Source organism: Trachemys scripta, chromosome 5 (genome assembly GCF_013100865.1).
Source record: "Trachemys scripta elegans isolate TJP31775 chromosome 5, CAS_Tse_1.0, whole genome shotgun sequence".
Lineage (NCBI taxonomy): Eukaryota > Metazoa > Chordata > Testudines > Emydidae > Trachemys > Trachemys scripta.
The window spans coordinates 110,056,578-110,078,068 of record NC_048302.1 but is presented as its reverse complement, the minus strand read 5'-3'; the positions used below and the strand labels follow the sequence as shown (position 1 = coordinate 110,078,068).

Sequence of the window (21,491 nt, the reverse complement as noted above, 5' to 3'; positions counted from 1 at the left end):
CAGAAGATCAGAGGTATGTAGCTCAATACTGGGCTGCTTTGGCCTAGGTAGTTCAGTGCTATTCCTGCTATACTATACTTCTTTGGGCTTGGTGCTAGCCACTGCTATTGGCCCCTCAGTGACATAAACACTTAATGAGAGAAGATATAAACCAATTAAAATGTGAATGTTATATACCTTTAAATACAGCCTTTCCTTTGTGCTAGAAACAGTTGATGATGGTGATCGTAGGTGAAACACTGATTTCAAGAAATGAAATCGACAAATCAACTGCACCTATCATTTCTGTTACATGATCAGTCCAAGTTGGTATGTTTCTTGTCTGTAAGGAACTATAAAAGTACTATGTAGGAGCACATTTGTTAACACAGTTTATTGGCACACTTATTGGCAAAGCATACATAAAATACAGTTGTATTATATAACACACTGACTCACTGTGTCTTTACATGATGAATTGAACATATTAATATGGAAATGAAAAAAATTAGTTTCTTTTATAAAGTTTCACATAAATACACCAGAATAATAATAAAAAAATTAACTGGTTTGAGGGCTCCAGGGCTTTACAAAAATATGATACAAGAAATATACTATGAAAAGAAATAACAACAAAGCCAACTCAGATACAATAATAAACACAAAAGTTTTAGATTTATTAAGCTGCCCACAAAATTAATGGATTACATGGCTTTAAAATATCTGGATCAACAGCAATTTTACAAAGCATAAACTCTCATAGGACAGGGCATCTTTCTCCACATAAAAATATTTTTCATGTCTTTGATGAAAAAAAAGACATTTCTTGTTTCAGCACTTTTGATAAATGACAGAAGGACTATTGGCATCAGCTACAATATAAATTAAAAATGCTGGATCCTTTAAATGATTAACCAATGAAAAAAAAGTTAAAGAAAGAACTAAGGTTACTTTAAATTACTTTTAAAAAGCTGATTTTTCTGAAACAAGAAATTGTAGGTGCAAGTTGAAAAGCAGAAAATATTTTACAATTTTAAAAAAGTTTTCCATAGTTATGTTAACGAGATCCTGAGCACTGAAGACTTGTTAAATATGGCCTGTGTTTGATGAGGAAAAAAGACCCCTCCAACAAAATGTTTTGTTTGAAATTTGCCATGAGGGGCTATTTAATTTTCAATTATTTTAATTGAGGTCAGTGCCAGTATCGTGTCATGTGTGAAAGCTTCCAAGAAAGGTACATGAAAGCTTATATATGATTTTTCTCTAATTAAAAACAATCAGATAGCTGTAGTTTAGAAATAGATACTGTATCTGGAAAGGTTTTTTTTTTAAGAATGGTGTAAAATAGTAATTATAATCCACTGACATACATAACAGTGGATAATGCTGCAGAATAACCTATTGGGAAGCTTGTGGCGTGGGATTTTCAGATTTGGTCTCCTGGTTAGCAGGAGGTTTGCTGTTCCATGGGCTGTTATTTCCCAATGCAGGTGAATTGTTGAAGTCTTCTTCGTCATCCATGCCATTTGCTGCATCATACTGTGTGTTCTCTAGTCTAGTGATAAGCCTTTCATCTTCATCCCCAAATTCTCCTCCCATCAGCGTTGGTTCTCCTACCACCATCACATCCTGTGAACAGCACCCAACATTTGTTATATGGAAACCTTGAGAGAGAAAAAACCAACTTAAAATAGCCATATTAGAGGATTTGAATCTGTTAATTTCGTGACATTCACACAATGGAATCAGATGCTCCTATATGGTTAGAGCCATGATGCAAACTTACACTTGCGTTTTAATTTATAAAATAAAACACTGTAAAACCCTCATCTATTTGTATATTCAAGGCACTGGGTCTCAAAACCCCAAAAATAGATAAAGCAAGAAGAGTGAAATATACATTTAAAAAATAATCAGACTACAAAAGTGGAGACTGTTAGAAAGTTTTAAATGGTTGGTTTAACCTTCTCCTTGGTATTTTTACCCTCTATAAATTATTTTCATTTCCAGGCCATAAATTATTTTGTTTACAAAGACTGCTCAGGATGCAAATGAGTTGCAGTTTTGTAACATTCATGCAGTAAATCTAGTACATGACACAGTACTTCTCACACTCAGGCTGTTGAAAAAAAGAACATAGTGCAAAGACGGTAACTCTCTTATCCCTAGCCAGCCAAGCCCTTTTGCACATCCAATATACTTGACATTCTGCCACTTAATTATGGTAATTAATTTAGGTAAAGTTTTTGATAAAAACAATGTTCACGCTGATTTGACAATTTGCAGAGTTAATTAAGTCATTAGCAAAAACCTGCTGATTGCCAACAAGCCCTGAATTTACCATCTGTTATTTCATGGTGCCTGTCACCTATCTTTGCGTAGGCAACCCTGCTGCCCATCTGTGCAGTAAGAGGACCAATCTGTCCAGCTGGTACCATCAAAGGAAGATGAAGAGTGCTAATTATAATTATACTGATGAAGCTAGTAGTCATCAAAAACTGAAGCATTCAAGAAGGAAAGAATCCATCTAATCACTGCTTTAACTACAAATTGTCTTTCCATGAAAACAAGTAAACCACCTACTGTACTACAGTGCATCACAGATTTGTTGCTGAACGCTAACCAGCATGGAGTAGAAAGGTGCAAAGCCAGACTGGAAAACAGAGTGCTCTCTTGTTTTCTCTGTTTTAAGGAAAATCAGGTTGCTGTGCAAACCACTGCACTGGGGAAGGAAATATATGGAATGCATCTTTTGATGCAGCTGGACTGGCGGGGCTTCAGATAACATATTTGGTGCAATAATTCCAGATTTGTACCTGCTGATTTAACCAGGATGTATTTCTATTCATGAATATAAAGCATCTGTAAAGTGCAAACAGAAGAGTATTGCATATACTAAGATTTTTATCACATAGGTACTTCACTCTCCAGGAAATAAAACAAGCTATTGCCTATAAATATTTACACTGTTTAATCATATTCCTTAACAAAAGCTGACATGTTATAGAAGAAAGTGTATATGGTAATTTCAAACTGTACTCTGTGAGGAACTGTGGAATAGAGGAAATGTATTACATAATTTCTTCTTTATATTGTCTTGATTATGTTACTCTCAATATTAATAAAATATTTCTTAAATCAAACCATCACACAGCTTTGCAACATAAGAGTTTAAAGCAACAAAGGTGTTTATAATCAAAAGTTTGTTCCAATTTAGTCGTATGCCTTTAAAGCACAGACCACATTTATTTTGCAGTGCTGAACCAGGACTGACCCCATTGTGTAGGGAAAGCAGGAAAGAGGACAGCAAATTAGATTTGAGCTTGCAATGTGATATGGCAGCCAAAAAAGACCAGCGTGACATTGAGCTGGATATTGAATCACAGACTAAGGCAGTGATAGTTCATCTCTATAAAACACTGGCGGAACTGTACCTTGACTTCTGCATCACATTCTGGGCACTTCAATATTAGAAAGATGTCAGCAATTTGGATGAAGTTCAGAAAAGTACATCAAAAATTACTAAGAGGCTAGAGGCCCAATTTAAGAGGACAATTAAAAGAACAAAATATGTACACATTTAACCAAATTACTGCTACAGGGACATATGCTAAATGGGTAGATGGATTAAAGGGAGAGGAATTGTGTAGGGTGGTCCAAGGAGGTATAACCAGGACTACCAAGATGAAACTAAGTAAAGAACAATATAACTCACATTGGAAGGACATTTTTCCTAATACTTAGACAAGCAAACTATGGAATTATATCTGAAAGGAATCAGTAATAGCCCCATCACTCGAGTCACCTCAGTATGATGTAGGAAACATTCATGCACTGGCATGGGATAAACTAAGGGCTTGTCTTCACTACGGGGGAGACCAATGCTGCTGCAATCGATGCAGCAGGTGTCGCTAATCAGTGGCAGAGCACTTTCCAGTCGACTCGGGTGCTCCACCTCTCCGAGAAGAGTAAGGCAAGTCGACCGGAGAGTATCTCTCGTTGACGCAGTGCAGTGAAGACACTGGGGTAAGTTGACCTAAGCTATGTCGACTCCAGCTATGTTAGTCACGTAGCTGGAGTAGCGTAACTTAAGTCGACTTACCCCAGTAGTGAAAACAAGCCCAAGTGACCTAGTAAGTATGTCCCATCTCCAATTTCTATGATCCTTTGCAGATCATTTTTTATTCTTTCAGTATAACAACACCCACAAGACAGAACAGCTTGCTTATCTTTCTCCTCACCATATTCAGTATATAATTTCTGTCTGGGAGCTAAACTACAATATTATTGAGTTTAGTGGGGTTTCCCTGATCTTACTTACAAGATACCACAGCATTAGCTAGAGGGCACATATTCTTTACATTCTTGCTCTTTGTAGGGTATTATATCAGGCAATAAATAATTTCTCAGGTAGCACACATGCTATCTTCCCCCCATAGTGGGTTCTCTGCTCCTCAGATGGAATGCTGAAGATCCCCACCAATTTAACCCCATTTAACCTCCACTCACTAGTTCCACCAACCTCTGAGGAGGACTGGAAGTGACTCCTTTTAGAGCCCCTCAACGCTTCTCCTTAAATTGGCCAGTGGGGGTCACTGTTCTTGAATGACACAAGGCTCCATCCCTCCCAGGGTTGAGGCTGCAGCTCTGGAGTACTCCTAGCTCCTGCTCATGGAGTGAGAAGCAGAATCCAAGAATTAAACCCTAGTGTGTTGCATGGCTGCACATACTGCTCTGGGCTAGTTACAGTAGCACATATTGGATTAGATTATTTAAATAAAGATTTAGGCTATAGTCACTCTTATTAATTTACTTTGTGATTAGAAACATTTTTAGTGATAGCAAAATATCTTTGCAGTGAAGCTCTGTAAATAAAGCAGTGGATGTTTTACACACTGTGATAGAAAATTATCATTTAATAATATAATTATAACAGCAGCTTACATATATTTAGTGCCTTTCACTGAAAAATCCCTAACTGACCCCAAATTTAAATATATATAAATAAATTAATTAATGGAGATATCCTGTCTCCTAGAACTGGAAGGGATCTTGAAAGGTCATTGAGTCCAGCCCCCTGCCTTCATGAGCAGGACCAAGTACTGATTTTGCCCCAGCTCTCTAAGTGGCCCCCTCAAGGATTGAACTCACAACCCTGGGTTTAGGAGGCCAATGCTCAAACCACTGAGCTATCCTTCCCCCCCCAAACAATAAGACCATTATTCCCTGTGTTACTTCCCGTGATATTAGATTCACTTAATTTAAGCTGTCCTCAAGTTTTGATTTGCTACAATTTCTGTATTTCTAATGCGTAGGTGTTTTCATGCGCAAGCAGCTCCTGGTTTTGACAATTTGGCACTGGTTTTGACAACTTTTGGCACTCAGGAGTATCTACTGATACTGGGGTGAGGATGTAGCTCTCTTTGCTTCAGGGTGAATGGGGTTGGAGATGATTATGTTGAGGGGTTTGAACTCTTGGCTTCCCACCACAGCAACCATGAACAATCCCCTGCCCCAGTGCTTCCACCCCAATATCTGAGATTACATCCAGTGAAGAAGGATAGTCACATCAAGCTTGACAATTCTGCTAAAATGATGATCAGCGATAGAGTTGTCATTTAAATTAGGTTTCAGGCTTATCAGACCCTTGAGATGCATAGGTAGTGTACACTTCTCAGTTTCGGCTTCCCATCAGGTTGACAATCTATTCTTGTTTGTTTAGCCATCATGGTTGAGAAAAAATTCTCAACTGACTTGCACACCTCCATTCCCTTAAAACTAAGGGAATCGTTGAGTCATCAAGAAGTCTCTGGGTGTCCTACATGGTTCTGATGGCATGATACTATTCTGTCAGGTGTCACATGGGTGACATCCTGTCACATGCAGGAAGTTCTGATCTAGAACTAAAATGGTTAATGGATGTGCTGGAGTGGCTTGGCAAGCAATCCTGAAACTTAACCTTGTGAAGGGCAAGTTCTTCTAGAGGGGAATGGTGTTTCTGGGGCAGCTCTGCCAACTTAGGAAAGTGACTGCAATGTTGGGCTTTGGAATCTCAGCATTCTGCCAGCTACAGGAGTCCCTTTGTGCTAGAAGTTCATCACTGCCCACTGTACAGTTTGACATAGAAGGGATCACTATTCTGGAGGACCGCTAAGTGCAGTCAGGCTTTCCAGAAGCTGAAGGAGAGTTTGATCAGAACATCATTCAGGGTATATCTGGAATGAGATGCTCTTTTGCATTGGACAAAGCTGCCAGTGAGAGAAAGGAGCATCTGACGAAGTGGGTATTCACCCATGAAAGCTTATGCTCCAATATATCTGTTAGTCTATAAGGTGCCACAGGACTCTTTGTTGCTTTTTACAGATCCAGACTAACATGGCTACCCCTTGATACTTGAGAATGGACAGTGGTCTTCTATAGCCTGATCTTCAGAAAACTGGAATGAAACTACTGTATGACCCACAGGGAATTACTGGCAGAGATATTTCACCCATAATGTGGGCATCACTGCATAGCGTGCTCATAATTCCTACAAACTCTGTCAAACTTCAGGCAATGCAAAGAACCAAAAGTTTATAGGCTGGATAAGCTGGAGCAGTACAATTTAGGGTGTAGCATCAAGCAGGGCCCCAGCATGGAAATACAGTCACCTTATCTCACTGTGTGTGCTTGTAACTGAATTGTCAATATTGTCACTGCCAGAAGAATCGGTCAGAATGGAAGCAGGTCGAGGAGACGGCATCCGTACTATTATTGTAGCAGGAGGGGGAGAAGGCTACTTAGGCAAATAGTGTTTCAAGTAGTGCACTGATAAAGTTTTTGTTGTCCCAGTGGGTTTGGATAGAATCCTGGGAGGGTTTATGCAGAAAGTGTCAGACCCAGTGTGGTTTCAATGTCTGTGTTAGCTGATGGTGCTGACTGCACTATGACCACATGTGTTGAAGATGAAATATCATATGCCTATAGCAGAGTACTGTGGAATGTTGGAGACCTCATACTGGGTTCTGAAAAGATTCTGCTGGCTCAGGTGACAAATGTGGACATTTAGTGCTAGGGGTGTGATATCTTGTACAGCATACAGAGCACAGGCAGTACCAATGTACGGGAAACATTGGAGTGGAGAGTTACTGATACTCTGTAACAGGAATGACCTTATTGGAGACAGGCCACAGAAACATTCTTTAACCTGGAAGACAGGATGAGTTTATTTACTAGATCGAAACTGAGATAGAAGCACAGCATTCACTAGAAATGATTGCACCCCACAGGAGAGAGGTCTTTGCTGGATGGAGTTGTATCACTGGAGAAAAAGGGAAACCTTATGTTAACCCAATATGGGTCTGGATATGAGCTCACCATTGGGGTCCTGCAGAGAAATGATGTGGAGGAAAATGGGACAGGAGCTGGTGCTGCTTAGTTGAGTCACCTGGAGACAGAAGTTGGGATCATCTAATTTCTGTTAGCTAATGACAGCAGGAAGAAAGGAGAAGTTCCTCACTTGTCTGGTGCCTTCAACATTTGCAGAATTGTTTAGTTCCAAGTTGTTTATGTCCCATGAGCAGAGAAATGACAGGTCTAGTCACAGAGAGTGCCATGACAAACAGGGACTTCAGTTTAGTTGCAAACTGTAGCCTGAAACTTGTGAAGTGAGGGCATTGTATTGAGGATGAACACATGCAAGGGTGAAGAAATGTAGTGTGTTTCCCTCCCTCACTGCATATAGGCGAAGGCAAGTGTAATAAATTTCACCTTTGCTATTGATCAGTTTGCTTGTGGATGAAGTTAAAAAGGGCAAACTGAAAGCAAGATTGCTGCGACCTGTAGCCAGCTTTAGAGAATACAAGCTCTTCTGAAATGAAGATCCTGGCCTGTATTGTTTTAAAGAAATATGGTCTTGCCTCATTCACTCACATGCCCTAGACACTTCACAGTATGTTTAGGTGAAAGGTATATTTAATTTAAAGAGAAAATATTCGAATAGGTTTACACCGGAATGTCCTATAGCTGAAAACACATTAGATTCTGTCTGTCCTATATAATAGCATTTTTTTCTACAAAAGACAAACAATAATTAAAATATGTTCTCTATGAAGCACTATGAAATACACTGAAGACTGAAAGGCAACCTACATGACCTTGTGTGCATCAGAATAGATGTACAACAATCATTACCATCAATGGAAGGTGCACTATAATAATTCTTTAATTAATGAGATATAAAGAAAACTCTCTCACCCTTGCGTATAACTGGGTGAAGCTTACTATTAGAGGGCTTGATTGTCCAATAAGATGTGAGTGCCAATTTCCACTGCAGTCAATGAGAGTTGCATGAACAGATCTCCTGGGATGGGGAGGCCTAAAGGATGTGTATGCAGGGGGACAGATTCTGGTTCAGCTGAATTGAGCTCACTAAAGGAGGAGGGAGAAATGAAGTGGCACTAGCCGCCTTTACTATCCCTTGATCCTGGAGACAGGTGGGGAGCAATCTGGATGCTCTACCTACAACTGAAGGTTGCTTTTTCTTAGACATGGTTTCTCACAGCTGCGAAGGCATCATTCTGGCAGCCAGGAACAGACAGACATAACAGCATGTGGCACCTGGGGATGGAAGGAATATCCAGGGTAGCCAGTTATGCCAGCTTTCTGGCTGCTTTGTGCCACCAGAATAGTAGAAGAGCAGCCAGAGTTGGGGTGAAAATCTTCTCCTTGGATGAAGGATCCACATGAAAAGTTTGATTTGACAGAGCGAAAATAGGAACTTAATATACTGAAGCCAAAAGCTGTAGTAATCTAGTAATCTTGCTCAATCAGTTGTTGAATCAGTCCATTTCATATCTTATGGTATTGCTTTTAGATAGTCCACTCCTCTTTTTTACCTAAAAAGTCAGGCTTTCTGGGAGCCACCTCAGTTGGTTATCAATGGCCTATATCCTTTGTTATGATCCACAAAGGACCCACCATTTTGTATATGGTTATCAAAAATACAATAAAAGTCACTGCATGTTATTCTCTTAGTTCCCATATTGTCAAATTAATTTCTGTAGCTTTCAAATGCATGCACTACCCTCTCTGGATATAAAAGACAATTCACGCACAGTCTGGGGGCTGATTACTCATATATAGTGATTAAGACAATAAATTTAACACTGGAAGAGGAAATATTATTTTGTATGCTGCATAATTAACCCATGGAACTACTGCCACAAGATGCCACTGAGATCAAGATTTTAGTGTGGTTCAAAAAAGAATTAGCTGTTAATATGTACCATAAGATCATTAATAGTTACACATAACAGGATAAAAATTTGTAAGGGGCAGCAGTTCTCATGCTTCAGGGCATAAGTCAACTGCTAACTGATAGGGGTTATGAGGAAATAACGTCTACTCTCAGCTTATTCCATACTTGTTCAGTGTGGGGTTTCTTACAGCTTCCACTGAAGCATCTGACAAAGATCACTCACTTCTGGAGACAGGAGAGCAGTCTAGAGAGACCACTTGTCTGGTTTGGTCTGGCAATCCCCACGATCCTATTATGACTCAGGTTAATGTGTTCATCTGCCCTGTGATGGACTGAAGTCTGAAAGAATCTATCAGCATTGCTACTACTGATAACCAAAAGCCCAGCCCAACTTCAGCTGAAGGCAGTGGAAAGACTCCCATTGACCTGAATGGGATTTGGATCATGCCTCCCAAAATTACATCCCCTGCTTGAGGATCATTTATTAAAATTGCACTGTGGCACAGATTCCTCACCATTCATCTCTATTTTCCCCGTATCCACACCATATTGTGTAAGGGCTCTTCATGCTTGTGATAATTTTGGCTCAAGAATACACCTTCGTTAAAATGTTAGGGACAGCTTAAAGTATTGTAAGTGATTCAGGCCTAAAAGGAAAATGAGACTTACAGGTACCTGACTTGACAAGCTCAGGTTTGCAGCTGCTGTTTTTTTCTTGCTATTGGTACTATTTGCATTGTTCCCAGCACTGCTGTTTGAAGTGCTGCTGGTTGAATTTTTCCTTTTTCTCCGTTTGGTTGTCGGTTGTCTTGTGGGCTCTGCTATAATAAAAATGTAAGAGGCAAAGCAAATTACAGATATTTTAAAGCCCATAGAAGAATTAACTACAAAGAGAAGTGCTAAAAATCTGTTTCTTCTCAGCTATTTAAAAATTCATGGGTAATTATTAATTTATTAAATTATTATTAATTATTATTATTATTATTTGGGAGCAAACCCATGAGTTTGTGAATTCTGCATGGAACAAAAAGAAATGAAATTTTGTTTCAGTTTAAGTAGTAATTAATTTTACATCACTATCCATCCATGAATCTCAAAGTGCTTTACAAAGAAACAAGTATCATTAGAGAAAACTGAGGCACCAACAGGTGAAGTGGATTGCTGAAGTTCAGATAATAGGTCAGGCACAGAACTAACAACTGAACCCAACTCTCCTTTCTCCAAGCCCACTGCATCTAACCTTTGGACTATTTGCCTATGTCAAACATGTTTTATAGATAAGAGCAGCTTTCTAAAGTACTGTCAGTATCCAATGGCAATCAAGTGAAAGATTACATCATTTTCTGCTACTTCAGTTACAGACCTCACCTTTGGTAGACCCTCATATTAGAATATATGTTAGCATAGGTTGATATGTTTCTCTACTAGTTTTCCAAATATATACCAAGTCAAGATTATTACATTCACTTGACTTAAGACCTTTGGCCACAAAAGACCAAAAGTGATAACTGTACAGCTCACTCAGATTGTGGTATGTGCATTTACTTTCTGTGACGTTGTACCCCATAAGGCTTTATGGAAATATGCTTATAAATATATATATGACATAACTGGAATGTGTTTTATGCTACATATGCCATGTAACATATCTCTGTAAAGGTTATGATCTACTGCATCTATTCCTCCTATTTGTATGCATGTATCATTTTTGTGTTCGAAGTTATGAATATTGGCTGTGTACTTGCTTGATTTCTAAGTAGCCTTAGTAAAGCATTTGGTCAGTTTCTTGAGAAAGGAATGTGCAAGTTAAGTGCCCAATCAAGAAACACTTAACAGACAATGGATCTTGGAAGGTTCCAATCCACATAAGAAGTCTACTTGAGGACGTTCAAGGTAGCATGTGAACCATGGCTGCTACCTGTAAGTTCTGAGATATGCATGGACATGTGACTTGCCCATGTGACTCCAAAACTCCATCTTGTAGCTGGGATTTTACACAGGGGGAGGGAGGGGAGTCCACCCACAAGAGAAAGTCTATTTAACCCTCTGGGAGACCCCTCCATTTTGTCTTCAGCTGGCTCAAGAGATAGTCTCTCCACCCCCAAGGATACCTGAAAGAAACTGGAACAAAAGACAGTAACTACAGGGGGGGTGAGTGATTGCTGGACCCAGACTAGAAGGAGGCTAGTCTGTAAAAGGAAGCTCACTGGAACATCTCTGAGGGTGAGGTTTCATCTGTAATCACTTTCTTACTGTATTAGGCATAGACTTGCGTGTTTTATTTTATTTTGCTTGGTAATTCACTTTGTTCTGTCTGTTACTACTTGGAACCACTTAAATGCTACTTTTTGTATTTAATAAAATCGCTTTTTACTTAGCAATTAACCCAGAATATGCATTAATACCTTCGGGGGGGGGGCAGAGAAACAGATGTGCATATCCCTCTATCAATGTTATAGAGGGCAAACAATTTATGAATTTATCCTGTATAAGCTTTATACAGGGCAAAATGGATTTATTTTGGGATTTGGACCCCATTGGGAGCTGGGCATCTGGGTGTTAAAGACAGGAACACTGCTTTCGGTTAAGCCTGCAGTTTGTGGGACGTGGTTCAAACCTGGATCTATGTTTGTAGCCGGCAAGTGTGTCTGGCACAACCAGGCAGGGTTCCGGAGTCCCAAGCTGGCAGGGAAAGCAGGGGAAGAAGTAGTCTTGGCACATCAGTTGGTAGCCCCACGGGGGTTTCTGTGATCCAACCCATCACACTTTCAATTTTTTTTTTTTTTTTATATTTAAATTTAATTTGGTATTTTTGTGTTTCTGATCAATGAAGACTATTAATTATGACTTGAAGCTGTAATTCCAGAGTCACAGCAGGAAGCTGTAATATATAAACTATGAATTCTAATGGAGCCAGTGGACATTTCATATACTATGTATTATCTTTTACTTATGCTGAATTATATCTCACGCATGTTAAAACTATTTGAATGTGTATACATCTAAAACTTATTTCATATTATGTAGCATCAGAGTCAGATTACATGCCATTAAATTATATCTAAGGCCTTGTCTACAAAGCCGGGGTAAATTGACCTAAGTTACGCTACTTCAGCTATGTGAATAATGTAGTGTCTACACCATGCTGCGCCAATGGGAGATGCTCTCCCGTTGACTTACCTTAATCTTCTCATTCCAGTGGAGTACCAGAGTTGACTGGAGAACACTCTGTGGTCAATTTAGCAGGTCTTCACTATACCTGCTAAATTGACCCCTGCTGCATTGACTGTAGCAGCATCGATCCCCGGTAAGTGTAGAGATGGCCTAAGGTTATGTTTAGAATAGTGCTTAACTTTGTTGTGTTATTTCCTTTACTAGGGGATTGTCAGTAAAGTTTTTCAGTGTTTCTATATTCATTCAATAATAACAACAAGTGCAATAAAAATATAGAGAAAAACATACCTGGTGGTGCCACCATTCTCTGCCATTTTTGAAACAAACATGTCTTCAGGCAGTCCCGAGGACTTAGATTGTAAGTTTTATGTCTTGACATCAGTTCTTGCATTGGCTCCAATATTACACACAACTGAAAGAATCAGAAAGAATGATTGAATCTAAAAACAACTTAGCATTAAAGTGTTTGCAGAGTTTGAAACTCAGTCATTACTTTCCTGGTTTTTGTTTTGACTTTTCCTAGGCTTGGTCTACACTACCCCCCTAATTCGAACTAAGGTACGCAACTTCAGCTACGTGAATAACGTAGCTGAAGTTCGAAGTACCTTAGTTCGAATTAGTTCGAACTTACCTTGGTCCACACTCGGCAGGCAGGCTCCCCCGTCGACTCCGCGGTACTCCTCTCGGCGAGCTGGAGTACCGCAGTCGACGGCGAGCACTTCCGGGTTCGACTTATCACGTCCAGACTAGACGCGATAAGTCGAACCCAGAAGTTCGATTTCCAGCCGTCGAACTACCGGGTAAGTGTAGCCAAGGCCCTAGTTAGCTAATAGAGAGTGTCCAATATAGTATAGTTCTGTCTGTGTTGAGACCAGCCTAAATTTGGCCTCCAGGACCTCTCTCCTCCTTTCCCTATGACACTGGGACTTACACGTGCCATGACTGCCTGCTCCTCCCCAGCACTGCACATAAGTCTATCTAGATGTCTCGAAAGATCCACAACCTTTGCACCCAGCAGGAATACACTATGCGGTTCTCCTAGTCATCACAAACCCCACTATCTATAGTTCTAGTAATTGAATCCCCCATACTGTTATCTGTCTCTTCTTAATAACTGGAATCCCCTCCCCAGGAGGGGTATCCTCAGTGCGAGAGGATACCATGACATCATCTGGAAGGAGGGTCCCAGCTATGGGATCGTCTTCCTCTGTGCCAATTTGATGTTGTTCCCCAAGAGTTTCATCCTCCTCAACAGCACAGAGACTGTCAGACTTGGGGTGGGTCCAGTCTACTGTGTCCTGGAATGTCTTGTCTATGTATCTCTCTGTCTCCTTTAGTTCCTCCAATTCAGCCACTCTGGTTTCAAGAGCCCATAGAGCCATGAATTTCTTGCACCTAATGTACACCTATGCCCCTGCCTACAAGGCAGATAATCACACATGCTGCATTCAGTGCAATAAACTGGATAGCACCCACTTACTGCTGGCCATGCACAAGTACAATTTCTCCTGTGTCATATGGGTTTATGCTGCCCGTATTGTAACTAGGGAAAACTACAGAGTTACTACTATCTATAGATCTCTTAAATGATAATTCTGTCTGTAATCTATTTAATTTCACACAGAAATTATAACTGGATAAGAAACACAGAAGAAGGTAGAGATGCCTGCAGGACTGGTCATAAGCACAAGCATTCAAAGTGGTTCCTTGTTGCCCTCATGTACTGATTGATTTAGCAACTCAGTCTAGTTGGAACAACCCCTCTGGTTCTGGAATCAGGACATTCTCAGCACATTTCTCTCTCCAGAGCCTTGGACCCTGCAAAGCATGAGGTCAGTTCTGGATGCCTCAGGAATAACAGGTACTGTGCTCTGCAGTGACAAGTTCATTTTAAATGCATCTAGCTTGCTGTGAATTGGACACATGTAAAAAGAACTGGATTAACAATGATTGATATTAAATCTTTCAGTCTTTCTTGGTGACCTTTGAGACCCTTTTGAAATCTAAAGTGACTCAAAGAACAAATCCCTGAAAGAGGAAGGGATCATGGTCCAATTATCCTAAATCTGAAGAATCTGCCAGCAACAATCAGTATCTTGGTCCAAGCAAAGAGCTGGATTAAAAACGTAAGGATAAAATGCATTTAATACAGGGGCAGATGCAGACCTAAAGCACCTGTCACCCTGACTTACAAGTGAGTAATCTAAATGGCAGTCCAGATTTAACCACACCATTTTATGAAGTGATTTTTCTCAAATAATTGTTTGATATTCCCCTGACTTTATCAGATAATCTCATTCTTTTAGTTATCTTTTTAAAAAAATTATTAACTTTCTACAAAGGTTTAGATCATGCTTAATGGCAACAATCCTTACTTAAGTATCATTATGCTAAGTAATTATGATTAATTAATATTATTATTAATAATACAATAATAACAATAATACATAATTATCTTCTCTATAAGCATTTTCTAGATAGCCCAATACAAATTTTATTGATGGGGAAAGATACACACATTAAATATTCTACTGCAGTAATGTATGAGTCTGTAAGTAATATAGCAGTAGGGATCTATTACTGACCACCTGATCAGGTTGGGGATAGTGACTGTGAAATGCTCAGGGAGATTAGAGAGGCTATTAAAATAAACAACTCAATAATAATGGGAGATTTCAACTCTCCCCGTATTGACTGGGTACATATCACCTCAGGACGGGATGCAGAGATAAAATTTCTTGACATCTTAAATGACTGCTTCTTGGAGCAGCTACTCCTGGAACCCACAAGAGGAGAGGCAATTCTTGATTTAGTCCGAAGTGGAGCACAGGATCAGGTCCAAGTAGTGAATATAGCTGGACTGCTTGGTAATAGTGACCATAATAAAATTAAATTTAACATCTCTGTGGTGGGGAAAACACCACAGTGGCCCAACACTGTAGCATTTAATTTCAGGAAGGGGAAGTACACAAAAATGAGGAAGTTAGTTAAACAGAAAAAAATCTCCCTGCATTACTAAAACATCCCCAAAAGTACCATACATTTCACTTACTATTCTAGTATTATTATAATTAGTCTCCACCTAGGTTTTTATAGTGCACCTCTGACCATGGGATTTGACTATTTCTACTACTACAATACTACTAGGAGTACCAATAGAATCTATGTGCCGTAAGTGAGCATGGCCCTTTAAAGCCACGGAAAAACCCACTGTGCTGATAAGCTTACATTCTAGGGTGTTAATCATGCAACTGGATCCTCATGGTTTGACCCTCACACCTGTGTGGAGTCCTAATGACTTCAACGGCACTACAAGTGGGCCCTATGGTGCACCCACACTGATTCAATGATCAGATTAGAATGTAAGATCAAATATGAGAGAATATGCAGCAATACGTCTTTGGAGCTCAGGGGAAGGGAAGGTATATTGCCTAGCACAACGGGGTCCTGGTCCAAAACTATTGCTACTAGACACTATGGTGAAAGAAAAGAAAGAAAGAAAGGCAAGGATAAGAACGAGAAGATCACATTGGGTTAAACATGCACATATCTTGAAGGCTCTGCTTTTTTTTATTACATTTTTTTTACACAGAAGGCTATTGTTTATGGGATTCAGAGAAAGAATACTGTTTTAAGGAGGGAGTTGGAGACATAGCAGACAGGGTCAAGAAGGTTTCCAAGTGTTTCATAGAATCATAGAATCATAGAATATCAGAGTTGGAAGGGACCTCAAGAGGTCATCTAGTCCAACCCCCTGCTCAAAGCAGGACCAATTCCCAGCTAAATCATCCCAGCCAGGGCTTTGTCAAGCCGGGCCTTAAAAACCTCCAAGGAAGGAGACTCCACCACCTCCCTAGGTAACGCATTCCAGTGTTTCACCACCCTCCTAGTGAAATAGTTTTTCCTGATATCCAACCTGGACCTCCCCCACTGCAACTTGAGACCATTGCTCCTTGTTCTGTCATCTGCCACCACTGAGAACAGCCGAGCTCCATCCTCTTTGGAACCCCCCTTCAGGTAGTTGAAGGCTGCTATCAAATCCCCCCTCATTCTTCTCTTCTGGAGACTAAACAATCCCAGTTCTCTCAGCCTCTCCTCATAAGTCATGTGCTCCAGACCCCTAATCATTTTTGTTGCCCTCCGTTGGACTCTTTCCAATTTTTCCACATCCTTCTTGTAGTGTGGGGCCCAAAACTGGACACAGTATTCCAGATGAGGCCTCACCAATGTCGAATAAAGGGGAACGATCACGTTCCTCGATCTGCTGGCAATGCCCCTACTTATACAGCCCAAAATGCCGTTAGCCTTCTTGGCAACAAGAGCACACTGTTGACTCATATCTAGCTTCTCGTCCACTGTGACCCCTAGGTCCTTTTCAGCAGAACTGCTACCTAGCCATTCGGTCCCTAGTCTGTAGCAGTGCATGGGATTCTTCCGTCCTAAGTGCAGGACTCTGCACTTGTCCTTGTTGAACCTCATCAGGTTTTTTTCTGCCCAATCCTCTAATTTGTCTAGGTCCCTCTGTATCCGATCCCTACCCTCTAGTGTATCTACCACGCCTCCTAGTTTAGTGTCATCTGCAATATGACAGTATGGAAGCTCCTGTAGCCCTTCAATCATCGATAGATAGATAATAGATAATACAAGGCCAAAATCTGCTTTCACAGACAATGGTCCAAATCCAGCCCTGGAGGTTCACTGTCGTAACACCAAGGATGGATTTGGCCCCTCGATTTTTGTTCTAACACTGATTTTCTATACTCACTTGAGAACATCAGTGCATAGTGATAGCACCACAGTTTAGAGGAAAGTTCTCTTTCACACTACCGTATAAGAAGTTTATGTCTCTTGTTTCTAACTTTGATTCCCAAACATTCTCTTCAGCCACTCTTCTTTTCTCCACCAGAGTTGCTACAGCTCATATAATCTAGGCTTATTTTTCCATGAATAAGATTGTTTCTTTTAAAAGCTATTGTAGCTCTGCCAGTTATGAGCTGCAGATGGCAGAACTAACTCAGCTAAGAAACTTTTCCCACTACTTAAATGCTATGGAGCACAAAAGAACTGCATTCATTTCTGTCAATCAATGCTTTTTGCATTTTAAAGAGAATGCAGTGGGACTTGGAATCATGCAGTACTTATGTGTGGTAAGAAGGATCACAATCAGCAAGCCAATATCTTTACAGCAAGAAACCCATTTAGTCAGTATGTGTCATACCAACAACTCCAAAATTTCCACCCAAAGCAGTAGGTTTAGCGGGAGATTGCCTCTGTCTATGGCTCATTGCTTTCACCCCTCAAAAGGAAAAGCTACATTCATCACCATGGACTTTTTAAATATTTCATTGGAGATGACACCTAGACGATGATGTGGAATATGATGACGTAATATTATTTTGTCTGAAACAAGAGTGAGAAATTCACCAGCAGCTAGAGAGACTTCCTTGAAGTTTTATTATAATTCAGCTTTTACTCTCCAATATCTGGCATCTTTTTCCAACTGAGAGCCTGTATCAGCCACTTGGAAAATGGAGGAAACTGTGGAACAGTTGCAGCTCAGATTTACAAGTCTTCATAAAAATGACAGCCCCCCCTCCCTCCCCCCCACCACATTTCAAGCTGAGTATTGTTCACCAGTTTAGATTCAGTGAAATTATACCTGGAATAGGCTGTTCAATCTTGATACGGTTCAATGCTTTGTTTTACAGCTCTTTCGTTCTCCTCAAAGGTTCTGACTTAATAACAAACAAAGCTGAACACACAAATTTTTGCTTTAATTTTTAGGTTGAACTGTCACATTCCAGCGTGTACTTTGCAATGGCACTGTGTGTATATTCTATACAGAATGCTTTAATTTCAATTAACACAGTGAATGAAATCCTGGCCCCATTAAATTCCATGGCAAAACTCCCACTGACTTCAGTGGAGCAAGATTTCACCAAAGAAATTGAAATTTGAACGTCAGGTTGGGTATAGCCAATCACTGTGTTTTTCAGAGGCCCACAGGTATTTTTACATATCATTATGGATACCCCCGTGAACAGCTGATTGACACAATATGGATACTATTATGTCACACTGGGAAGAACTAGCCTTGAAAGCTTGACCTCTGTTGTGCCCTCAAAGCACTGTATAATAGCATATGGCAGTAACGTATTGAAACAGTATCACCTCTCAGCAGCTCTGAATATGGTGTACCCTTAGGTGAGGTAGATAAAAGGAAGGAAGGGTTTGGGATCACTTTAAACCTCTCTGCTGATGACTTTTTCAAAATTAGTCTAATTATTCTTTTGTAGAACAGAATGGAAACGTCCCAGGAGCATGCAACATATTGCTGCGTCTTTCATTAGCCAGGCTGCAAAATGCATGACTCAAAATAGTTTGTGCTTTGTGAGTATTCACATGTGAATATAGATTTTCACCTTAAAAACTGCCTTTAATGGGTTCCATTAAAAAGATTTAAGCATGCATGAAAAAAGTATTTAGATTTTTCAGGACCCCAAATAAATATGCTTTTTTAGTACTAATTTTATCAGTGGTTTTACTGTTTGGTTGGTTCTTTTACTTTGCTCTAAGCACTTGCTTGGTTTTGTCACCTCTACTATGACTCGCTTGCATCACTGTGTTTTTAGTGGGTTTTTAGTGGGTCATTCTTCCTACATATTGAACACTACACCAAAATTAGTATTTTGGTAGATTTCTGCTGCCACAAAACACAATTAAGCTCAACTCCTTGGTACCTAACTGCATCTTCTTCAGCACCCACAATACATTCTCTGTACCATGATATATTTGTTCAGATTTTGGAAACTAACTAGACCTTTTCAAGATATAGTCAAGGCCCTGCATGCCCCACAGCCAGCTGAACCTAAATTCTAGATTTCTGGACTCTCTGGCACTTTGATGTGGCAGACAGGAAATTCTGCAGCAGTTTTATTTCAATTAAAAAGTAGTGAATACAATCTGAAAATTAATAATTCAATCAGTACAGTATTTATTCTTTGCATTGTAGTAGTGCGTAGGAGACCCAGTCCTGGACATGAATCCCATTGTGCTAGGGGCTGTACAAACACAGAACTAAAAAATGGTCACTGCCTAAAATCTAAGTAGTCCAGTAACCTCTGGTAGTCCCTGAGTCATTTATTTTTCTATTCATTTCCATTTATTTGTTACTGTCCCTATATTTTCTGTTTTTTTCCATGCAAAGACTGACAGTGTTGCTGTGCATAACTGCTCTGTAGCCTCTGTCAAAGGTTAAGGTGGCACTTTTGGCACCTGGTTAGGAAGCAGTTTGAACTTCTGGTACCTGGAGGTGGGCATGGGAGGCAGTTTAGGAATGTGGGATAAGCACAGCAGCTGGAGGTTTCCACTAAAAAGACTGAGCTATTGGTTTAGGTTTTCTGAAGACTCTGCAAGATGTATCTCTGCATCAGGTTATATTTGGCTCACATTTTCAAGTACTTCACAACCATATGAAAAATGGAAGCTGAGATTCTAGAGCAAAATTCTGCAGCAAGAGGCAGATTCTGTGACAATTTTCAGAGCTGTGGAATAGACTGCCATATACCCTGGATCCCTGGCCCTGGATATCGTTAATGACCCCCCCCCCCCATTCCACACTGGGTATGGCGTTGATTCATGTGATGACCTGTCACAGTGAGTCAAGAAGCATCTATACTCATGATTATCTAATAGGCTAAGAACTGGAGTTTTCTACTGAACACTTACAATATTAATGATTATTATAATCTAGAGGTTATTATTTATTACTTGTATAGCATTACAGGTATGAATGGTGACTTACAAATCACGGAGCCCCTGCTCTGAAGAGATTACTATTTCAGTGAAGACAAGAAGGCGATGTCAGAGACAGGAGAGATTTGGGGATGGGGGGGATGAAGAGATGGGTGAAGACAATAATTCGATGAGGTCACCTGCATGCCTCTTGAGTGTTGCACAGATTTGTTTAGATGCTCCTGGAGTGTTGCCTCTGGCAGCTTTGAAGGAATATGGCTGTTTTGCCCATGCAGCTTGCCTGCTGCACATTAAACAAGTTGTTATTCTTTTCTTTCATTGTTTGGCTATATGAGAAACTCGATACAAATTACAGCAGAAAGCTCCTGAAATTTAGGGTCACCTTACCTTGAGTTGCCAACCCTGTAGTATTCCACTGGCTAATTTGGGACTACTGAATCTCCATCCTGGATTTACCAGTAAATACTCAGTGCTCGGTTATGTTTATTCATCCTATGCTCTGCCCTGAATGTCAGTCTAGGGCTCTCCAGTTTCTGCCTAACACCCAGAGGTAAGGAATGATTTCTCAATAATGCAGTATTCAGTTGCTAAATTGTTCCCAAGTTACAGAGCTCATCATGTTTTTACACCGCTCTGTATCAGCAGCCATTTCTACTCCCAGTAACTGCCATCATGTGCCAGCAATGCCCCTCTGCCATGTACATTGGCCAAACCGGACAGTCTCTACGCAAAAGAATTAATGGACACAAATCTGACATCAGGAATCAAAATACTCAAAAACCAGTGGGAGAACACTTTAACCTGTCTGGTCATTCAGTGACAGACCTGCGGGTGGCTATATTACAACAGAAAAACTTCAAAAACAGACTCCAAAGAGAGACTGCAGAGCTAGAATTGATATGCAAACTAGACACAATCAACTCCGGTTTGAATAAGGACTGGGAATGGCTGAGCCATTACAGACATTGACTCTATCTCCCCTTGTAAGTACTCTCACACCTATTATCAAACTGTCTGTACTGGCCTAGCTTGATTATCACTTCAAAAGTTTTTTTTTTCTCTTAATTAATTGGCCTCTCAGAGTTGGTAAGACAACTCCCACCTGTTTATGCTCTCTGTATGTGTGTATATATATCTCCTCAATATATGTTCCATTCTATATGCATCCGAAGAAGTGGGCTGTAGTCCACGAAAGCTTATGCTCTAATAAATTTGTTAGTCTCTAAGGTGCCACAAGTACTCCTGTTCTTCTTTTTGAGGGTGCTTGGTTCCCAGGGAATAAGATACAATTTTGGATTCCGAACTGCAAAGGCAAACTGCACCTTATAGTCATAGTTTAACAAAC

At 40.1% G+C, this 21,491-nt stretch overlaps 1 protein-coding gene across 8 annotated transcripts in view; it reads right to left on the bottom strand.

The window, feature by feature from the left end:
• Window positions 1–635: 635 nt before the first annotated feature.
• The window catches only part of LDB2 (LIM domain binding 2), a 276,567-nt gene continuing 255,711 nt past the window's right edge, over window positions 636–21,491 (bottom strand). For 2 of the 8 annotated variants that reach the window (XM_034771078.1, XM_034771074.1), the window contains 3 exons: window positions 12,680–12,803; window positions 9,887–10,038; window positions 636–1,608 (listed from right to left, as the gene is read on the bottom strand). In XM_034771078.1, coding sequence (XP_034626969.1) covers window positions 1,378–1,608; window positions 9,887–10,038; window positions 12,680–12,803 — 507 coding nt within the window. In that variant the 3' untranslated portion in view covers window positions 636–1,377. Of the gene's footprint in view, window positions 1,644–4,501; window positions 4,645–9,886; window positions 10,039–12,679; window positions 12,804–21,491 lie in introns of all 8 variants that reach the window. The other 6 variants (XM_034771079.1, XM_034771076.1, XM_034771075.1 and 3 more) reach the window with 6 other exon arrangements.